This window comes from Labrus mixtus, chromosome 21 (genome assembly GCF_963584025.1).
Source record: "Labrus mixtus chromosome 21, fLabMix1.1, whole genome shotgun sequence".
Lineage (NCBI taxonomy): Eukaryota > Metazoa > Chordata > Actinopteri > Labriformes > Labridae > Labrus > Labrus mixtus.
Genome location: NC_083632.1, coordinates 20,705,676 through 20,727,276, shown reverse-complemented (window position 1 = coordinate 20,727,276; position 21,601 = coordinate 20,705,676). Strand labels below are relative to the sequence as shown.

Below are 21,601 nucleotides of genomic sequence, written 5' to 3'. Positions count from 1 at the left end.
ACCAAACTGTACAATCATCACAGCAGCTAGGTACAGGCTGAAGTCCACCAGAGGAACCAGAGAACCTGCCACAGGGTAGAAAGTTTTGATTCAGAATGTCAGGAGATGAAATCAAGCACGAGGTCTTCACAATAACTGAGGCTGCAGAAGGGAGGAACACAAGCAAGAAGTGGTGCATCTTCGAGAAGTATGTCCAGCCCTGCCTGACCGAGCTGTTCGGGACCAGCCTGTTTGTGTTTGTCGGGTGTGCGTCTGTTATTGGAAATGTGGGGACATTGGGCGTCATCCAGCCCGCTGTGGCACACGGACTGGCTCTGGGGGTGCTGATCATGTTGTTTGGGCAAATAAGGTAAAGATCCAGCACATTGTATCGAGTGTTTTAAATGTTTGTTTTTCAGCTGAAGGTCTTGTGTTTATTTATAATATTTGAAAGGTCTGAGACTTTGAAATTCCCTCTTAATTCTCTCATAAAGTCATAATTAAATTGACTTATTCCAGTTCTCTTTAATGTTCTATTATAGGTCAGGAACTTTATTGTTATGTGTGCATCATTAGTTAAACCACCAAGCACAGCAGAGGCCACTTAAACACAATTTACAAAGTGTCTTACAATGTTTTTGTTAATCATTGATGCTGCTTCTTGACACAACAACGTGAGGATTCTACTAAGGATTCTCTTAATCACACGGCTGATAGGTGTTATCATTATCAGTCAAAAAAACCTCAGCGAGATAAAGAGTAAAGTTCATTTGCTTTATTGCAGTGGGGGGCACTTTAACCCTGCTGTGTCTCTGATGGCGTTCCTGTGCGGAGGGATGGAGCTTCCTCTGCTCGTGCCTTACATCGTGGCTCAGATGGTTGGAGGCATGGCTGGTGCTGGTTTGACCAAGGTGAGGAAAAATGTAAAAAAAAGAAAAAAAAAAGCCCAATCCTACCAAGAAAAAGAGAGAGAAGAAAATCTGTAGTCAAAGGAAATGTTAAGTCTTATAATACATTCAAATGATGAAACAATAGGTTAAAGTATTCAGCTGCTGTCCCCTAATATTCTAAATGAGTCAATGACATCATGTCATATAATCTCAAAATCTTGTCTGAATTCATTCAAATTATTGACTTGACTGTGACCTCCTATTTTAACAGACTAAATTATAATTTGCACTTTTTACTTCAGTATTCTGAAAAATACTTAAAATAGTTAACAAATGTTTGCTTAATTGCATTTATTCTGTAGTCTGTATAAAGAGAAGGTTGAACATTCCTCGTCACTATGTTGGAAATGCTGACTTCTAATTTTAGGTAAATAACAAAAAAAACAGGAGGTGGAATTGAGGATTCTTGGTTGCTGGCCACAACACACCCACCTGTCAATCACGTGGGAAACGCCCCTTATTATGAGTAACTTACAACTATTAGCCTCTGATCCAAAAACAGGATGGGCTGTAAAAAAAAAAATTAAGACTGTACAAATAAAGGAATCAACCACAGAGACTTTTTTGTACCAGGCTGTTAACATGTTTATTTATGTTAAAAAAATTGGCATTTTAAACTTGGCTTAATGAGAGATATTGGCTGTTGGAGCCAGCTTCAAGTGGACAGTCAAAGAACTGCAGTTTTTTACTCTTAAAGGTCACATATTGTGCAAAAAAAAAAAGTATGTAAAAGTATGTGTCCCTAGTCTGTACACAAACCCCCTATCATGAGAAAAGTCCATCCTCTCTGTCTTTTGCCTGCTCCACCCTTTCAGAGAATGTGTGTTCAAACAGGCCATTTGGAGATTTTCCCTTTGTGACATCACAAAGGGCAGTAACCCCTCCCCCAGGTGGGTGACACTCCCACAGCTAGGTGTTTGATTTGCCCTTTGAGTCTGCCTTCTCATCGTAAACAATACGGGCATGGTGCAAGGAAGCCCGAGCCTTCCGAGCCCTTTCAGAGAGGGGGCGTGGTCAGACACAGCTCATTTACATTTAAAGGTACAGACACAGAAACAGCCTGTTTTGAGCAAGGCTGAAAAAGAGGGGTTTACAGACATGCTTAAATACAGGATCTGGGCGGATTTTTGGCAAGAATCTGCTCAGACATGTTTTGGGGAGTTCTGAGACTTATATAAACGTGTTGAAGAGGAGGATAATATTTGACCTTTAAGCATTGGCTTTATTTTTCAAGATGTATATGATCCCCAAACTACTCTTTTTAAATGGCATGCTTCGTTGTCTTTACTGGTGAAATTAATTCCATTTGAGTCAACTATTAACAGAAAGTTCAATTTGTTCCTCTTTCAGGCGATATACCCCACCGACAAGTATGCTGCTTCCCTTGGAGGGGCCTTCAGCGTAGCCCCAAATGCTCTGGCTGAATCCTGCCTTGCAGAGGTCGTCATGACGACATTTCTTACCACTGTTGTGTGCATGGGGGCCATTAACGCAAAAACTCGCTCGCCGTGGGCCGCCTTCTGCATCGGCCTCACTGTGACAGCCAACATATTTGCTGGGTAAGAGCCTCAGTAGGGAAGTCTCACCCCACTGCACATTAGCTTTGCAAAGATACAGCGAACATGTCCACAGTGTCTTCCATGTTAACTAAAGCCCTACAGCAAACCCCTTACTCATAATAATAATCAGCTATCAAATGGATACCATGGCTCATTATAAGTTCTGGTTGTTATTTAGTTTTGGCTGGCTGAAGAGTTAAACAGTTTGTGGTGCATTCATTGTTCACCCATTTGGTTCTAGAGGCAGCATCTCCTGCTGTCAGACTAACTCATCTTTATTGGGCGTGTCTGTTGCTGCATTAGATATATTTGCAGCATGGCAGTTGTGTTGTTGATATGTGCTGCCTGTTGTTTCAGAGCAACGATATCTGGAGCCTGTATGAACCCTGCCCGAGCCTTTGGTCCTGCAGTGGCTGCCAACCACTGGAGCCATCACTGGATCTACTGGGTTGGACCCATTTGTGGTGCTCTGGTCACTGTCAGCTTTATCAGGTTGGTTTATTGTGGGACACAAACATTGTTTTCGTTTAGTTAAATTATTTTTGACAACTTTTCCACCATGACTGAAAGCCTTTTTGGCTTAAAAATAAATAAATAAATACATTCTTATCTTGATTGCCTGCAAAAAGAACTGTTATTAAAATGTAAAGGAATGCTGTGGAGTTTTTGACCACTAGGGGGCGCTGTGGTGCAGAGTTTTCTTACAAGAGAGCCCTGTTTTTGATGTTCTATTCTCAACATATTATTTAAAAATATATGGAAGAAGAAGACTGTTTTAAAACCAAAATGGAAGTAAAAGTTGCTTTTAAATATAGATTTTTGACAAGTTTCCCAAAGTAAAAGAAAAAAAAGGAAAGGCAATCAAGTTGTTTGTTACTCCTTTCAGGTCAGATCTGGTGACTATCTCATAGCTATAGAGGTGTAGATAATGGGCTGGTTTACACCTGAACATTGCTTCATAGTGTGTGTAGACACGTTTAATGTCTCTTTGGTAGTTTGGAGTATTTCTGTATTTGTCAGACATCTTCTTGTTGCTCTTTATACCTTTGTGGTTCTATTTTGTCTTTTTGGTTGTTTGTTTTACATTTCTTTAAGTTATTTAGATTTCTCTTTTAATCTTTTTGGTTGTAAAACAAATGTTTTCAATATTTTGTCATTTTTTGATCATTTTGTGTCCATACATGATGTTTTAAAATCATACTCTGTTTTTTTTTTTTTTTTTTACAAACATCAACGATGACTTCAGTTATTGAAACCTTTTTCTTTTTTTTGCAGGTTGATGTTCGGTGACCAGAAGACTCGACTTGTATTGAAGTAAATGTCTTATTTATTAAGGAAGAAAAGACAGATTACCTCTCAGTTCATATGTTGATACCAATTGCATTTTGTATGTTCATAAATATATCAATCATTAGACTGTACAATTTTTATTTTCCAGAACAAAAAGTACAAATATATTTTTCCATGAAACCAGCTAGATCTGATGATGTCCCCTTTTCTGCCTTGTTTGTATTGTTTAAAGATTCTTGTTTTGATGTGATAAAGCATTGGGACCTACTCCTAACTAGGAATTACTCTTGGAAAGTGTCTGGCAAGATTTGAAAATAAATACACAAAATTCACAAAATGTCATGGAAATGATGACACACCTGTTATCTATTCAGCGTTGTTTTCTATGCACTGTTTGGTTCAAAGTCCTAAAAGGGAAAATATACTTTGATAGCTTTATAACTTGAAGAAATGGGTCAGGACAGAGCACTGCAGCAGTATACAATAAAGCTAGGAAAGAATCATTAACGTTGCCTTCGATCACCTGAAATAGAAATGTTAAAGCATTTTAAAAACGCATGTGTTTCAAAACTACAAACAAGAATACAAAACAATGGGTAATAATGGTGCAATACTGACAAAGACATCATTTACACTGATAGTAACCTTTTTATCTTTTGCATAATGTGCAGTTTAAAGAATGCAGCAGCACATAAAACTGTTAAAAAAATGTGTAGAAAACCAAATATGTCTTCAAACACTAGAAGCTGCACACTGCAGTTAGGAGCGACCCCAGTGGCGATTCTAGGGTCTGTTGGGGTCCTAGGCAAAAGTTATTTTGGGGGCCTGCCCACCTGTGCTCAGCAGGGCAAATAGAGAGTGAATGCTGTCAGATGGGGCCCCCTTAGGGAGGTTTTCTACTGTCATTGCAAAATTTGCACATTTTGGGTTGCTGCTTTGGTCAGCCCTCTGAGGCCCCCCTACTGGTCTGGGGCCCCAAGGAGTTGCCTGCCTTGCCTATTGACAAGCAGCACCCCTGACCGACCCATAACACGGTAAAACACACTCTATCAGCTGAACAAAACAAGCGTTCCTGTGTCATTGTCTTATTCTGCATGTTAATGTGTTTAAGTTTTTCATGGCTAAAATCTTAATGAGCAATTTTTTTCATGAAAATAAAACGACAACATTTGTGCATGTAACCATCATGACTGAGTCTGATGTTGAACCGAAAAATACAATAGAAGATGCCCCCGCCACTTTTGAATTGTTTGTGAGGCAGCTAGTGGAGAAAGGGATCACAGCTGATCCATGATTGATGCAGACGAAAAACACATCCGCTCATTGGCAGACTCAGGATGTTTGAGGAGCAGGGTGCGGAAATAACAAAAAGGGCACCTGCACACTAAAAGGGCATGTTATCACTTTTTGTCTGCTGGAAGGGCACACAATACAATATATCACGTTATTTTTTCACCAAGAGGTCACCTTGAGTGCACCATCATGTTTTATCTAGCACAGAGCCATTCAAGAGGGCATTTTCTGTTTGTTTGTTTTTTTTCATTTTAAATTTAGTGCACAAGCGGAGGGAGTAAATGTGCATAAAATTAAAATATAGGGGTATAAAAAAAATCATAAGTACAGCCATTTTAAATTTAGAGGTGCTCTGTGACTTGATTATTAAATGTTATATTGTATATTAATAAACCTGATGGGCATACACATGGGTTTTTAGAGCGTAGTTTGCATGAAGGCACTCGACCATATTGTAAAGTCTATGTCCAGCTCTTATCTACATGTTTGTAGGCTAATGGTGCTTTCTTTAGGAATGCCTGTGAACCCCTGTAAAGAAAGGTGATGATTATATGCACTTCTTAACCCCTCAAGCTCCTCTGACCTCATTGACTGAGGATAACAGCATTTTATCATACACATTTCACAGGCTGTCTCCTTGGAGATCTGGATTACCTTTAATGGTTTACAGAGGGACATGTGCAAGGTGTCAGAGAACTTGTTTGGGCAGGGATTGTTTTTCTAAAAGGAATCATGAATCCTTCACCTTTTATGTTTTTATGACACTATGAAGCAATTCAAGGTTCAGCGTTAAAGGTGCCGGCGATAATTATAAATGACCACAACATCTTCCAAGGGCTTTAACTTAGTCTGCAGGCTGGGTTCGGTGGAGTCGCTGGAGCTGCAGGTAGAGTGTCTGCAGGAATAATCCTGGAACAGAATTCTCTCTCGTAAGCAGATAACCAAACAGGAAGCGATGGGGGTTGAGAAAATGGAAATGGACAACATAGACTCTACATTAATGGAGAAGGGAAGGAAACCACCTGCTTCTAAACCTCCAAACAAATATGAGAAGCTGTTTCAGCCCTGCCTGGCTGAAATAGTGGGGACCATGTTCTTTGTTTTCATCGGCTGTGTGTCGGTAATCGAGAATGTGCCTTCAGCTGGACGGCTGCAGCCAGCACTGGTACACGGACTGGCAGTAGCAGTGATGGTAGCTGCCATGGATAAGATGGGTGTAGTAAGTTTGTTTGAAAACATGGTAAAGTGTATTTTCAATAAAATGTGTCAATTTAAGTTTAGATAGTGTAGTTAAGTTAAGATGAACTACTCTTAAATAATCCAGTCCAAATCAAGTTGTTATGCTTAGAAAATAAAACTTAAGCCACATTTTTTTCAAGCCAAATGAATTGAGCTCAAGTTAAGTTAGGTGAAGGCCAGTCAACTGAAGTCAAGATTAGGTTAATGTAAGATAAGTTTAATCATGAAGCGACATTTACATCTTCATTTAACCTGTTTTACATTTAATGAGCCATGGCAGCCACATTGTAACAATACAAACATTTAGACTTGCACATACTGTAGATACATAGAATGTATTAAACATCTCCATTCAATTCTTAATAATAACAACAGCTCCCCCCCTCCTAACTTTCACAGATGATGACCCCTGCAGAGCGCTACTGGAACTCAACAGGAGCTGCATTTGATATCCTAAAGGCAGATAGTCAGCTGTCAGGGGCCATCTTTGGGGAGGTGGCCATGACCTGCTTGGTCACCATGGTGGTGCTGCTGGTGGCGGTCAACAGCAAGACCAAAACCCCGTTGGCTCCTTTCCTTGTGGGCTGCACCGTCATCATCAACATACTGGCAGGGTGAGATAAAGGAGGCATCGCCATAATGTGTCAGTAATGTCTTACTTTCACTTTGATCCAGTCTGCCTAACCAAGCATGATGATAGCTGAAATATTAAAGCCATCAATATTTATCATCTATTGCACAACATTTAAAGCTATCACTGTCATACATTTATGTATGTGTTGGGCTTAAAATGTAAGTTTAGAGATGTGGTGATTGCCTTGCCCATATAGGCCTTCAAATATTTGTATTTACAAGACTGCACTTACCTCAAAACAACTGATTCAACCTTCATTTATTTATGAACGGACTATTTAGTTATTTCTAAATTAAGACATCGTTTTAAGCTAACTCTTTTAAAAATCTGTTTATTGGTCTTTCCCCCATTTCTAATGTTGTAATATAAAAAGTCGGTAACAGACTCTATTTGATATATAACAAATTTCATACACAACATAGTGTCATAGTGCATGAAAAACAAAGACGAGGACCAAACTTGCAGAAACCGAAAATGTATTTAATAAACAAAAAGGCAAATAAAGGCTTACATCTCAGATCCAAACAGAGGTCAAAGAAAAAGTCAAAATCCACTTGAGACCAAAACTCAGGTAGAAAGATGTGTCCGAAATCACACACTCATTCCCTACTCACTTTATAGTGAGTCATATGTAGACTATATAGTGCACTCACTCAGCAAACACATGAAGCAACACCAGGGAAGATCAAAACAGATGAAAACAGGAAATTAATTCTTCACTAAAATATTCAACTAAACTGGAATCATGACACATAGGACTATAGATCACAATCACTGTCTTTTTTTTTTTGCTTTCAAAGTTCTGTTGTTGAAGATCATTTTCATATTTTGTCATGATAGAAAAAAATCTTAGCCTATTCATGTGTTTATTGATTGGCTGGTTGATCGGTGTATTGATTGGCTTCTTCTTTATGCAGCGGTGACGTATCAGGAACGTGTCTGAACCCTGCCCGAGCTTTCGGTCCGGCTGTAATGGCTAACTACTGGACCTACCACTGGGTCTACTGGGTGGGACCTTTAGGTGGGGGTCTGTTGGCCGCTGCTTTGCTCAGGTAAGCCTATAAGAGAAGTCTTATCTGATTGGACGTTTGAATAAATGGTTCAAAGAATATTCATGAGCTGCAAAGACCAACAATGTCTCTCTTTTTTTTTTTTTTGTTTAGGCTCATTCTCGGTGATGAAGAGTTACGACTCGTTATGAAGACATAACAGCGTCAGTATTGAGTTTTTTTTATTACCCTGGATGCGTCAAAAACACTGTAAACTATCTATGTTACAAAAGTGAATGCAGTTGATGTGTAGCCTATGACGTCATCACTCTGATGATTTTTTTTTCTTAAATGTGAACTTGCTGTTCGTTATAAAATAAAGATGTTGACATATCAAAGGTCGCTTTATTCGTGCCATAGCCGTTTTAAATAAAAATAAAAAGAAATGGATAGACTTGATATTGTTATTGTCTCATGTTGCGCCCATGAACAGAGGACTCTGTCTTCCGTTTGGGCAACTTTATTCTTCCCGGTGCTGTAGCCTGTTTCTTTATGATTATCTTTCTCAAGAAGCATCGGGTCCTCGCAACAAAAACGGCATACATGCGCATTCATCTCTAGACCACGACACAAAAGACTGTTTACGTCACCTCTGCACGCAGGCCGATGATAGCCTGATATCAAATGTAAATTTAAAAAAAGTTAATAACTTTTTAATTTCGGTACAAACTAACGTGAAATTAAAGTATGTTTTTTACTTAACAAAGCAAACCAATATGAAATAACAGTTTATCTTTTCTAACTTATTGTGTAGTATGCTTTCTTCTGTCTAATTGAATTTAATAACCTACAAATACCATTTTTTTCTGAGACACAAAAGAGAGTAGACAGTATCTGTTTTGGCGACGTGCAGTCGATTTTTTTATTTCATTTTTCAACGAAATCGAAAATGGCCACATGTGGCATATCGCATCCTGCTCTGCTGGCAGCTCAGCGGTATCTCTCGGAGAGAGCCAGAGACAGGTTGGCCAGGAATTTATCCAGGCACACGTGGGCCTCGGGGGTAAGATCCTGGGGGTACAACGTGGCGATCACCACGAGAATGCAGTGGGACAGGAGCTGCAAAATAAAAGAGGAAACACCTTGAGCAAACCTTCAAAAAAAACCTGTATCAAATCAATATGAATTTAGATTTTATATCAGAGTTTACTTGTAAAGTTGATTGCAAACTTTGTGTCCCTAATTTGTTCGTACAATCAGATCTACTCGTTCATACCAGTAAATCCCGTTTTTTTTTTTTTTTGCTTTTCTTTGAACGTAACCAATAGACCTGAATCTGAGTCAGCATATTTATTCTAATCAGGATGTGAGTATGAAGACAATGAGATGTCTCACCCTGAAGTTGGCCGGGTCCACTCTCAGCTGGAAGGCGTGCTGCTCGCTCAGTTCCAGCAGCCCCTTGGTGAGGTCGTCGATCTTGGACACTGCCAGAGCGACTCCACCCATCACCTTCTTTCCGTGGGCCTTCACGGAGGCGGAGTTGACACCCAAGTCTGTCCAGTGGGAGAAGTAGATCTTGGACTGGGGATACGTGGTGAACAGCCTGTAAGGAGGGGCAGAAGATTAAAAAAAAACAGTAATCACCCGAGAGATGTCGACGTTGGGATTTGGAGCACTTCTTGGAGATATTAACGCTTCTCAAGAACTGAATACAAGAAAGACTGTCGCAAATTCAGAGTAAGAGTTATTTGTTCCTTGCGTTTCATTTCCTACCTCCAGTCAGAATTGTTATTTTAAAACGTTTTAGTTCGACTTATTTCCCACTTTTTTTTCTCCAACAAATAAAACAATAAACAACATGTTATTAAAAATATAAAAATGGACTCAATCCACTTTAGTGAGGCAGGTTGGAACTGAGATTCATCAGCCTGATCATGCGCCATCTCTACAACAACGTGACAGAGATAAAAACAACAACTCTGATAGCAGTTGAAAAGGTGTATAAAAGTGCCACTTACCTGAACAGAGCATCACCCCCGATGGTATCTGCAGACTTTTGGATTTTGGCCCACAGTGCCTTGACTGTGGCCTTGTCTTTTTCGGTCAAACTCATTTTGGCTCAGTTGTGATCTCCGGTCAGTCTGGACCTCAACTTAAATTCAGTTGGTTTGAGAGTCACACCCACAAGAAAGGATGCCAAGCCGCGTCCACTGATGCAGATCCTTGCCACCCTGGCCGCCTGATAGAAGCTATCATCTGCTCACATCGTGGGTGGAATTTGGCAGAAATATTATTATGCGTGACGGGCAAAACATTAAGGTTGGTCAGGAGTTAAGAGACATGATGACGCATCGTTTTTTACCTGAGGTCAAGGGGGGTCATCTCAGGTCACATCAGAAAGGAGCAAAAACTTTAATATCAATATACCTGCTCTACCGATTTGATCAAATAATTTGCTATTATTGTTCTAAATACACTCAGTTATTCCAGTATGAAACATACTTCTATTAAAAATGCAACATTTATAGAATTATAGACAGTAACAGTATGTGGTTTATGGATTTATACTTAAACACTAAGTGGCTAAATCATGTGTGTCGGAGTGATAGGCCAGGACTTAAATAGATATAATCAATACAATGTGATCATTACAAGTTGCTTTAGGTTGCAGTCCCTCCATATTCACAATAATGTAAATAAGGAATCTCAAGAAAAATCTGGAGTTTGCGTTGTATCTGTAAAGTTGGAACAGTGCTGCCAGGTATTCATTATCTGTTATTACCATAACAATAAATGGAATTGTAAAAAAATGGATCCAGTAGATAATAACCAAAAAAGGAATAATACCAGCGACCCTCCGATTCCCAACCCAAGTTGCCAGGTTATCATTGTGTATGCTTCGTCTGAGTGAGCCTGATTCAGACTCTTACTCTTCACATTCACAATCACAATCTTTTGTGGTTTGAAAAGTACGGAGTTAATGTTTTTTTTTTTTTTTTACAATATGTAACAATGCATTATCTCTGGAGCCGATCGCTGTCGGACAAGCTTATCAAAACTAGCAACTAACTGAGACTCCAATATACCGAGATGGGTATGGTAACAACATGGTAAAGCTACTGGCTCACAAGCTTTCTTAGAGTCGGGAAAACAAACTCAGACATCTAAGACAGAGATAAACACCACACTCTCTTGTGGCCCATACATTTTTAAATGATAAATTCATATATTTAAAAAAAAAAAAAAATACTTTTATACTGCACATTTGCTCTGTGGATTGTAATATATTTTTGTCATATTTTTTTGATTCTTCTTTGACTTTGTGATTGTTAAATCACATTTTCAAAAAAGTTTTCATATTGTGGCCCCTTTACTCTTGTTCATACAGATCAGTTGATTATGGATTGATTTTCATAAGGGATGTGAAATTTTTTTTTTTTTTAATTTACACAAAAATGACTTGCCCTCCATATACAGTACATATGCTATTAATATATAAATGTCCTTATAGATGGGCTATGATGAATGTAAGCAGTGGTACCACAAAAAATGTACAAAAATGTCCCACAAGGAATACCAGGCATGTTTGGAAAAACACTGGAAATGTGCTTTTTGTTCAATCATAGAGGTAAGTCATCATTTAAATGTATGACTCATTGGAAAAGAGAATCAAAGATATAATGTGCCTTGCAACAATGAACACCATCATTCATCATTCTTATCTTTAATGTAACTATTATATTTAACAGGTCTCTAAGAGCTCACAGCTGGAGCTAAAGCTGTCTTCAAGGCTTCTTGTGTTGATTAACATGCGTTGAATTGTTATACTTAAATAAATTAAATAAAACATGTTTTCTTAATACTTATTTCTGCATTATTATTTATTGAAAGTTAATTATTGATAATATTGTAATTCTCTGAAAAACATACTTTTACTAGTTATATTGGTTCCATTGACAAACTTGAAACCAATAATGCATCGAAGGAAAAAAGTAATGCAGCTAGACATTGGGAAAGATCTGAGAACTACTGGATGAAAGTAGATACAAGATTGAAAAGATAAGGGGTTTTTAGAAAGTGGGTTAAGGTGGTTTGACACATTTAAGGTCTTTTTGAGAAACGTTGTGAGAGGATGTCCAAGACACATGAGAGGTGATGTGATGTCAATAAATTCAGAAATGAGAAAGATATTGAAATTCCAACCTTGAAAATTGCACATTTAAAGCGATAGGCCCTTGATAATGGTATTAAGGCATTTGTTAATGCCTTCTATACCTACTAAGAGCTGTGAAAGTTGTGAGAGGATGTCCAGCACTCATGAGAGGTGATTTGATGTCAATAAAAAACTATGAAAACATAAAAGAAGGATTAAGAATGGAGCAATACAACGAATAAAGGAAGGGATCAATTATTTGAAGCATTTCAAAGTGAAATCACATAAAAGAAAGTCTATAACAGAGAGTTTAAAGGAGTGAGTTAAAGGATGTTACAGAATCTGTTATCTAGTGAACGATTGTTTCTGAAATCCATTTATCTTAACACTGCTGAATCTTCTTCGAAAAAAAAACCGTCAATTTTTGTGGATTTTTTTTTCCATTCCTACAGCTTTAAAATGTAAAATAAAATACAACTAAAAGAACAGTCAAAATGACGAAAGGTCACAAGAAAGCAGGAGACTGCTTTAAAGCACCACGAGATGCGCAACGAACGTTTATTTAATAGTCTTCCTCTTCCTGCAGCATGTGTACTCAAACGCACTTTAAATTTAAAGTTTTGATATATCTCCAACAGTGTTTTTTTTCTCCAATGACGAGCATTTTTTGCCTAGATGTTCTTATCAAATAGGGGATTCCACGAATACCCTTTATCACCGGCCTTAAGCATACTTGATCAAAAACATGCAGGTTTTGGCAGCGCGTGCCTGGGTGGAGGGGGCGCTGCTGCAGATAACGCCAGTGTGCTTCTACAGATAACACTTTGGCATGAAACAACCTGCTGCTGCTTGGCAAAGTCAATGACATCAAGTGAAATAAAATAAAAAAAATTGCATGGATTAGAAAAGGCCCAAGAGTTGTTTAGGCTGCTTTCCTGGAAATACGAACACATGTGCATATGATAAAAACTAGAATAAGGAGGCCCTGTAAACATTACTGAAAACATTATTCGTCATATTCCACAAATAATTGTTACAGTCAAACTGTGGCCCTGAGTGCTGAAAACACGGCCTGTTGCTCCTGCAAATCAGATGAATGATCCACTCTAAGAAGATTTTACAAATACAACATCTTTAAATGTTATAAAAGCTGACTACATTTTGTGCAAAGACAAAAAATTAAAGAATCAAAGTGTAACTACTGCTGATGATGATTACATTTCACTTTTACACTCATTTTAACCCGTCTTCTCTAACAAACCAATAATAGAACTTTCCAGAAATGAAAGGGGTCTGGGGGTTTAGCTGCGGTCTTGGGTGGGGTCTCCTTGAAACATTTAAATAGACTGGGTTCGAGCTGTAAAGACATTCAGCCTTTTCTCTTAAGCCTGAACCTAAAAAATAGTCACCATGGTTGAGTGGACTGAGCAGGAGCGCGCCATCATCAGTGGAATCTTCGCCAAACTGGATTATGAAGACGTCGGACCCAAGGCTCTGTGCAGGTGCGGAACACTTAGGGCCCCCCTCCCCCGCATACCGAACTGCTATGAGTTAAACGCTTGTTTTCTTTAATTTAATAGTGTGAATTGTGTTTTCTTCCCTGCAGGTGTCTGATTGTCTACCCATGGACTCAGAGGTATTTCGGCGCCTTCGGCAACCTCTACAACGCTGAGGCCATCAAGACCAACTCGAAAATTGCAGAGCACGGCAAAACAGTGCTGCACGGTCTGGACCGGGCTCTGAAGAACATGGACAACATTAAGGCCACCTATTCAGAGCTGAGCGTGCTGCACTCCGAGAAGCTGCACGTCGACCCCGACAACTTCAAGGTATAAGCTCTTCTCATGTTTCTTCTTATCATAGGCTCTCACACATAAGTGTCGTTTTACACAAGTCAAAAAAATCAAGAAAATTAGATGAAATGCATAAAAAGAGGCAGGAATTCATGATTTTATTCCTTTTTTTTTTATAGCAACTGGGTGACTGCCTGACCATCGTCATCGCCGCCAAAATGGGCAGCGCCTTCACAGCAGAGATGCAGGCTGCCTTCCAGAAGTTCCTGGCCGTTGTGGTGTCCGCTCTGGGAAGGCAGTACCACTAGATCACCCACAACAGGCCGATGGTTATTTCTATGTCTCCCCAACAAAGAAATAAAGGCACACTGAAGCAACATGTACTTGTTTGCCCCTTTTTTTTTTAACGTCTTGCGTGCGTAATTACGCATGGCACTTCACTATAAAACTGTTTGGTACCCATTCAGATTCAGATTCAGAGTTTTTATTGTAAAAGGGGAAATTTGCGTTGCAACAGGAGCACACAGAAGACAAGAAACACAAGGACAACATCACCATAAAACATAAACCAAAACAATTTTTTTTTAAAAATCAGACAACACAGCAAAATATAAAACCAAATGAAAACAGCGTAATATAATCAGTCAAGAGCTCATACCAGAATGGAAATTCAAGTTATTAAAGTGCAAAGTGGAGGTGTGCAAATGTGCAATTCAAGTGCAAAAAGAGCAACAAATAGCTAATTGTTGTTTAACATATTAATTGCACTTGGTAAAAATGAGACCTGGAGTCTTTTAATCTTCCTCACAGGCGCTCTAAAAGGAAGGTTTAAAAGCAAAAAATAGGCTATTGACTCTGAAAATAAAGTGTCATCATAAAAAGAGATCATAACTTTCAACGAAAGAGAAGTATGAGCTCAACATATCTCTTAATAGTATTGTAGTGAGTTATAGTAAGCTCTATATAAGCTTGGTTTAAGGCAGTTTCTGTGAAAAAGAGGATTTTTTCCCCCACAGGAAAACAAAGTGCTCTTCAATTGCTTATCCTTCACAACGCAAACTTTAACATTGTTGTTAACTTAGATTCCATCATATGAGCAAATCGCCCAATTGATTCTTATTGAGGTTAAGCTTGAGAACATAGAGCCCATATTGTCTCAAATTAACTGGACCTGAACCAACATTTGGCATCCTTGTAGATCTGTAATAAACCGATAAAAAAATATGGGCGAGTTAGCGGTTAATCTGAGACTCTTCATCTCCAGCCTATCACAGGACCCAAGCTCCCTCAGAACGGGGAGCGTTGAAAACATTTAAAAACACGGTGGTCAAGCTGTACAGGTATTCAGCCTTTTTTTCCCAAGCCTGAACTCGAAATAATCAATAGTCACCATGGTTGAGTGGACTGAGCAGGAGCGCGCCATCATCAGTGGAATCTTCGCCAAACTGGATTATGAAGACGTCGGACCCAAGGCTCTGTCCAGGTGCGGAACACTTAGGGCCCCCCTCCCCCGCATACCGAACTGCTATGAGTTAAACGCTTGTTTTCTTTAATTTAATAGTGTGAATTGTGTTTTCTTCCCTGCAGGTGTCTGATTGTCTACCCATGGACTCAGAGGTATTTCGGCGCCTTCGGCAACCTCTACAACGCTGAGGCCATCAAGACCAACCAGAGAATTGCACAGCACGGCAAAACAGTGCTGCACGGTCTGGACCGGGCTCTGAAGAACATGGACAACATTAAGGCCACCTATTCAGATCTGAGCGTGCTGCACTCCGAGAAGCTGCACGTCGACCCCGACAACTTCAAGGTATAAGCTCTTCTCATGTTTCTTTTTATCATAGGCTCTCACATCAGCGAAAAACTCGTTTACATAGTTTTACACATGTAAAAAAAAAATCAAGACAAATTAGATGAAATACATAAAAGGAGACAGGAATTCATGATTTTCTTCCTTTTTCTTTTATAGCAACTGGGTGACTGCCTGACCATCGTCATCGCCGCCAAAATGGGCAGCGCCTTCACAGCAGAGATGCAGGCTGCCTTCCAGAAGTTCCTGGCCGTTGTGGTGTCCGCTCTGGGAAGGCAGTACCACTAGATCACCCACAACAGGACACCCAGAGGAGACCTGACCTCTGCTATGTGTTTTTTCCCGAAAAAAGAAATAAAGGCATATTGAAACAAAGCTATTTCTTGATCTGTTTCATGTATATGTTTTATATTTACATACGACGCTTACCACGCCGACTCAAGATGGTTCGAATCGTAAAACTAAAGGGTTTACTTGATAACCTACACCATTTAAACAAAGAGCACTTCCAATTTAACAAAATGCGGATATGATGAGCTATCCAAATCTAGCATCAATCAGTAGTAGGCTATGTGACCGTTATGTGTGGAAGAGGGGTTTGTTTCACACGTGAAAACAAGACTTAATAAAGGGACCTGAGTTTGTCCATCACAAATTAAATGTTCTTTTTTTAAATGGGGGGAAAATGTGCTTCTATAATGCGTGGAAAAAAAATGACCCATTTCATCCACTGTTGACGTTCAACCTTAGAACATATCGCACATATTGACACAGCTAACGGCATTATTGAAGATCTGTAATAAACTGATAGAAAACTTCTGCAGGGAGTTTCTGGTTTAGCTGAGACTCTTCCGGCCTATCACATGCCCCCATTCTCTAGGGCGGGGTGCCCTAATTAATTTAAATAGACTGGGGTCGAGCTGCACGGGCATTCAGCCTTTTCTCTCGAGCCTGAACTCGGAAAAAAAAGAGTCACCATGGTTGAGTGGACTGATCAGGAGCGCACCATCATCAACGGAATCTTCGCCAGCCTGGATTATGAGGACATCGGACCAAAATCGCTGAGCAGGTAACGGGACAGATCGCTCCTGAAACCCAACTGAGACGGATTTTTAAAAGTTAAAACATATAAAATGTTATTTTTTTTGTTCTTACCGCTGCAGGTGTCTGATTGTCTACCCATGGACTCAGAGGTATTTCGGCGCCTTCGGCAACCTCTACAACGCTGAGGCCATCAAGACCAACCCAAACATTGCAGCCCACGGCATCACGGTGCTGCACGGTCTGGACCGGGCTCTGAAGAACATGGACAACATTAAGGCCACCTATTCAGATCTGAGCGTGCTGCACTCCGAGAAGCTGCACGTCGACCCCGACAACTTCAAGGTATAAGCTCTTCTCATGTTTCTTTTTATCATAGGCTCTCACATCAGCGAAAAACTCGTTTACATAGTTTTACACATGTAAAAAAAAAAATCAAGACAAATTAGATGAAATACATAAAAAGAGACAGGAATTCATAATTTTCTTCCTTTTTCTTTTATAGCAACTGGGTGACTGCCTGACCATCGTCATCGCCGCCAAAATGGGCAGCGCCTTCACAGCAGAGATGCAGGCTGCCTTCCAGAAGTTCCTGGCCGTTGTGGTGTCCGCTCTGGGAAGGCAGTACCACTAGATCACCCACAACAGAACCCCAGAACGTAGGCCTGAGGCGTTTTCTGTTTCCCCTCCTAAACAAAGAAATAAAAACACACTGATGCAAAGTTTTGCTTTTACGCGTCCTTATTGTGTTGTCCGTGATGCGTGCGTAATTACGCACGACGCTCTATTACACCGTGGTTAGGTTTAGGCAGGAGAAGACACATTTCTGGCCTTGTGGAGCCGATGATTTCTACTTTTTTCGTCAAGGTTAAGGCGATACAAGTACAATCAACCCTTCTGGAAACATTTGAACATTTTATCCTAAACGATCATAATAATATCAACGATGACCAATAATATCCCTGCATTCAATTTCAAGTGTAGGATTTTGGTGCAGTCAGCTGAGGACATAATTGTTATCAGGGGCTTGCCGTCATGTTTTCTGCGTGACGCTCATGCGCACTGTGACTTTCTCTGACCGCAGTTCAGTGAAGATAAGCACCCAAACCCTAAAAATGCCTCACTTTGAAAGAAGAAACGTAAACCACATTGGACAACGTGACCTATTTTCAACCACAAGAACACAAAGTCAACAGTCCAACATGTTCAAAAACCCATGGCACAAGAGAAGCATAATAATCCCTCAATACAAATGATTCATTTAAAATTACGGGATTTTTTTTAATACTTGCTGCAGTTTTTAAAGTAGCCATTTGTTTTATGATATAAAACGTGAAAGACTAAAATCCACACAATTCAAACAAGGAAAATGAAAATCATTCACATTTATATGTTAACATTTTTGCACATATTCAGCTCAACACCCAAAAACAACATTGAGGGGGTGCTACTTGTTGAATCCAGCAGGGGGCGCTAGTCGTTTGTGCCATGAAAGCGTTTCTTTTTTAAAGCGACACAAACAGACTGATAGATTATACAGAGCTGCAAAACCAACAGAGACAATACAAACCAGCGGTTACCATGGTAGCGATCATAGTAGAAATTTATCAAATATTAAAAATAACATAAAATAATTATGAATCCAATCCCAGTCATCCTAATACCCACATACCTTCCTCATTTCACTAAATAGCCCTGGAACAAAACTGGATTATAACTCTTTTGAAAGCATGTTTCTTATAAAGACCTCTTGGCTTATACTCTGAATACATACAATACAATACAATCAGGCACATCTAAAATCCAGGCCTACATTCCTCATGTTTTCAAGAGTAATATGGGAGGTAGATTCTTCAATTATTAGGCCCCCCTTTATTTGAAATCCTTTTCCATTTCTGGTCCATGAGCCTCAGTGCGAATAGACTGTAAATGCAAGCCAAAACTTTTGGGTAGTCTGAATGTGTAGTCCATCTTTAAACCAAACGACGCCCACTTATTTGAATCGCAATTAAGAGATATCGCACACAGATCGGACTCTCCCGCCAACACTGTGTACACCTTACACAGTTTACGTTGGAAACAAGAAGTGTCTACAGTTTTGATAAACTATGCTGCGATTCACCTCCCCGCCGGACTGTGCTGGTTGCATTCGGCTGACCAAGAAAGTAGCCGCACTCCATATTTCACCGGATTTCTAGTCTCTATCAAATCCAAATAATGGATTCTATGGCCGCAGAAGCTTCCAGTTCTGCCGGAAACACCAAACTCCCCTGGCTCGGGCCTTGCGTCATCGCTGAGCCAATAGGCTACGATCCATCCACGAGGAGGACTAGGATTGGTTCAGGCTTGGCGCAAATGCCGAAGGTGTTCTGTTCCACACTGCTCCATCGGAATCCACGATTGTTAGTGGCCTGAACGCTCCCGCAGGCTGCAATTCATCCATCTGGTCCTTTTCCCACATCTGGGTTTCAAAACAAGTTTGAGATCCTTCGGGAAGCTGAAGCAACACCTGTCCACTGACAACCCGGATCCGGTCCAGGTCAGCCACTGTCAAACCGCCTTTTGGTCTGGGGGGCCCCCCCACATTCTTCATCTCAGGAAACATAATTTAAAAAGTAGGCTACAATAACACACCAGAAAATCTCAAAGATCTGATCGTTGTCTGGTAGGTCTATCTATCACTCCCTCTTTGTCTCTCACTAAAACTCCCTCATGCACTCTAAATCTTGCACTGTTAAATGTGAGATCCGTTTCAAGTAATACTTTCATCTTGAACATTTCTACTCACAAATTGGATTGTATTCTTCTAACTGAGACTTGGCTCATTGAGACATCACCCGATTGTTACACATTTGAGCAACTGCCCTCAAATCGACAAGACGGAAAGATATTTTTAACCTTAAATCTGTGCATGTTGGCAATTACCTGAGTTTTGAATATTTAGGTCTTGTTCTCTGTGTTCCCTGCTGCACTTATTCTTACATTTTATCATCCTCCAAAAAAAATGATATGGTTTTCTGGAAGAATTTTGGTAAGTTGCTATCTAAACTGTGACTGATTTTGACAGCATTATTATTTCTGGAGATTTCAACATTCATTTTGATAACAGCGACAACTCAGACACCAAAACAATTTCTCCCGTCTACTTGCATTATTTAATTTCCAAACAACATGTCAAAGGGTCCACCCACATCAAAGGTCATACACTTGACCTTGTCGGACTTGACATTACTACAACTATTAACTAATATTATTGTTTTTATTTTTTTTATTAGGTGCAATAGAGTGACAAACTGGTGATATATACATAACAAATGAGGCACACAAAAAAACAACTAATATTATTAACTAATATTCTAGATGTTGCAATGTCTGATCATTGTTGTATGTGTAAACAGAGTCATTAACAAAAGCTAGATCAATGCTAATACAGTTAATATATTTATTATCCTGCGATGCACCTTTCCTCTTGGCGTCATTGCCACAGTTGATTTCAGCACCACAGACAGTTCAGATTTCATTTCAGTACAATGGACAGCTCCACACTGACATCACAGGTCCATGCTATTGGAAATGAGGAGCACCCGTTTTGTCTTTGGACATTGGAGTTATGTATTCTTCTTTTACAAAAGTTTTTCTACATTTTGGCCTAGTCGGTTTCATGTATTCCTCTTCAGCAGCTTTTCTTACTTGTGTGGTAATACGAGACTTACTGCCACCATCTGGACTGAAGAGGGACGCTGTTTGTTGTCTGAAGAAAATATGACCCAGACTTACTGAGCTGGGTCTTTTTAAATGGTAAATGGACTTTTCTAGTCTTCGGACTACTCAAAGTGCTTTTACACCACATGTCACACCTACACATTGATGGTAGTGGTTGCTACGTAGTATCATCCATCAGAAGTAACTAATGCCATTCATACACCACCACTGAAGCAGTGGGAGCAATTCAGGGTTTAGTGTCTTACACAAGGACACATCGGACATGTTGCCCAGCTGGGGATTGAACCCTCCACCTTCTGGTTGAGAGGTGACGACTCTACCAACTGAGCCACAGCCGCCTAAATATGTTATGACTAAATCACTTTTATATAATGTACTTGTTTCTTTTTTATGTGTTTCATTTTTTATTTAGAAAAGTGCAAAGAAATAACATCATATCCCTGTTCTTCCCCCCACCCCCCCAGAGCTCACACATACAGGTACAAAGTGGATATGTGCAAATGACAAGATCAATCAAACTTCAAAACCTTCCCTTTATTCAAAGATAGAACGCTGACAAGCAATTTTAGCAACAATGTTCATTCTTGACCATGCAAAGGTTCAGAGAATATTTCAGAAGGCCTGTTGAGTTAGTGATGATTAGCTTTAGATCATTGTTGTCACTGCTGCACCAGATGTCATTTCTAAGTGGGGTTGAAGATGTCACATTCACATTTTCAGCATGTTTTCTTAAAAGCTGAGTTCCAAAACTATTTGACATAGGAAACAGAAGTTAAACAAGCTCTGTCTAACATTAAAGCACAAAACAGATGTTACAAGAACTTACACAACATAGGGGCTACATAGAAATCTTTAAAGCTTAATTCTCTAAAGATTAATTTTTTTAATTTTGAGGATGTACCTGGGGTGGCCAATCAGATTTCAAGTGGGCCTATGCCACCCCTGGTACTCCCCTGGACAAGTCCTTGACTCCCTGCTGCTGGCATATTACTTATTATACTGATACAATTTTGCTTTATATCCGTTTTTTGAGCGTCAGGAAAAAATAAGTTAATCCATTTAATAGTGCCATTGTCACTTTTCCACTGCTGACCAATAAGTTATAGTCTTGATGAATAAATAAACAAATAAATATAATTTCCCTACGA

At 39.6% G+C, this 21,601-nt stretch overlaps 6 protein-coding genes across 6 annotated transcripts; 5 read left to right on the top strand and 1 right to left on the bottom strand.

Moving 5' to 3' along the window:
* The first annotated feature begins 9 nt into the window (after positions 1–9).
* Positions 10–4,117, top strand: aqp8a.1 (aquaporin 8a, tandem duplicate 1). The gene is made up of 5 exons (XM_061027646.1): positions 10–349; positions 764–890; positions 2,280–2,488; positions 2,846–2,980; positions 3,764–4,117. Exons 1-5 carry the CDS (start codon positions 96–98, stop codon positions 3,804–3,806), a joined length of 768 nt encoding a protein of 255 aa, XP_060883629.1. The 5' UTR covers positions 10–95; the 3' UTR covers positions 3,807–4,117.
* Positions 4,118–5,890: 1,773 nt separating this feature from the next.
* Positions 5,891–9,569, top strand: aqp8a.2 (aquaporin 8a, tandem duplicate 2). The gene is made up of 4 exons (XM_061028995.1): positions 5,891–6,290; positions 6,704–6,924; positions 7,862–7,996; positions 8,108–9,569. The coding sequence occupies exons 1-4, from the start codon at positions 6,027–6,029 to the stop codon at positions 8,151–8,153; spliced, it is 666 nt and encodes a 221-aa protein (XP_060884978.1). The 5' UTR covers positions 5,891–6,026; the 3' UTR covers positions 8,154–9,569.
* hbae5 (hemoglobin, alpha embryonic 5) lies at positions 8,205–10,112 on the bottom strand. Its single transcript, XM_061028258.1, has 3 exons — positions 9,952–10,112; positions 9,329–9,536; positions 8,205–9,052 (listed from the first exon to the last, which is right to left on the bottom strand). Exons 1-3 carry the CDS (start codon positions 10,044–10,046, stop codon positions 8,924–8,926), a joined length of 432 nt encoding a protein of 143 aa, XP_060884241.1. The 5' UTR covers positions 10,047–10,112; the 3' UTR covers positions 8,205–8,923.
* A 3,317-nt stretch (positions 10,113–13,429) lies between these two features.
* On the top strand, positions 13,430–14,258 carry LOC132955033 (hemoglobin subunit beta-1-like). The gene is made up of 3 exons (XM_061027649.1): positions 13,430–13,588; positions 13,693–13,915; positions 14,059–14,258. The coding sequence occupies exons 1-3, from the start codon at positions 13,497–13,499 to the stop codon at positions 14,185–14,187; spliced, it is 444 nt and encodes a 147-aa protein (XP_060883632.1). The 5' UTR covers positions 13,430–13,496; the 3' UTR covers positions 14,188–14,258.
* A 946-nt stretch (positions 14,259–15,204) lies between these two features.
* Positions 15,205–16,064, top strand: LOC132955032 (hemoglobin subunit beta-1-like). Its single transcript, XM_061027648.1, has 3 exons — positions 15,205–15,362; positions 15,467–15,689; positions 15,849–16,064. Exons 1-3 carry the CDS (start codon positions 15,271–15,273, stop codon positions 15,975–15,977), a joined length of 444 nt encoding a protein of 147 aa, XP_060883631.1. The 5' UTR covers positions 15,205–15,270; the 3' UTR covers positions 15,978–16,064.
* Positions 16,065–16,600: 536 nt separating this feature from the next.
* On the top strand, positions 16,601–17,452 carry LOC132955034 (hemoglobin subunit beta-1-like). Its single transcript, XM_061027650.1, has 3 exons — positions 16,601–16,758; positions 16,853–17,075; positions 17,236–17,452. Exons 1-3 carry the CDS (start codon positions 16,667–16,669, stop codon positions 17,362–17,364), a joined length of 444 nt encoding a protein of 147 aa, XP_060883633.1. The 5' UTR covers positions 16,601–16,666; the 3' UTR covers positions 17,365–17,452.
* Positions 17,453–21,601: the final 4,149 nt, after the last annotated feature.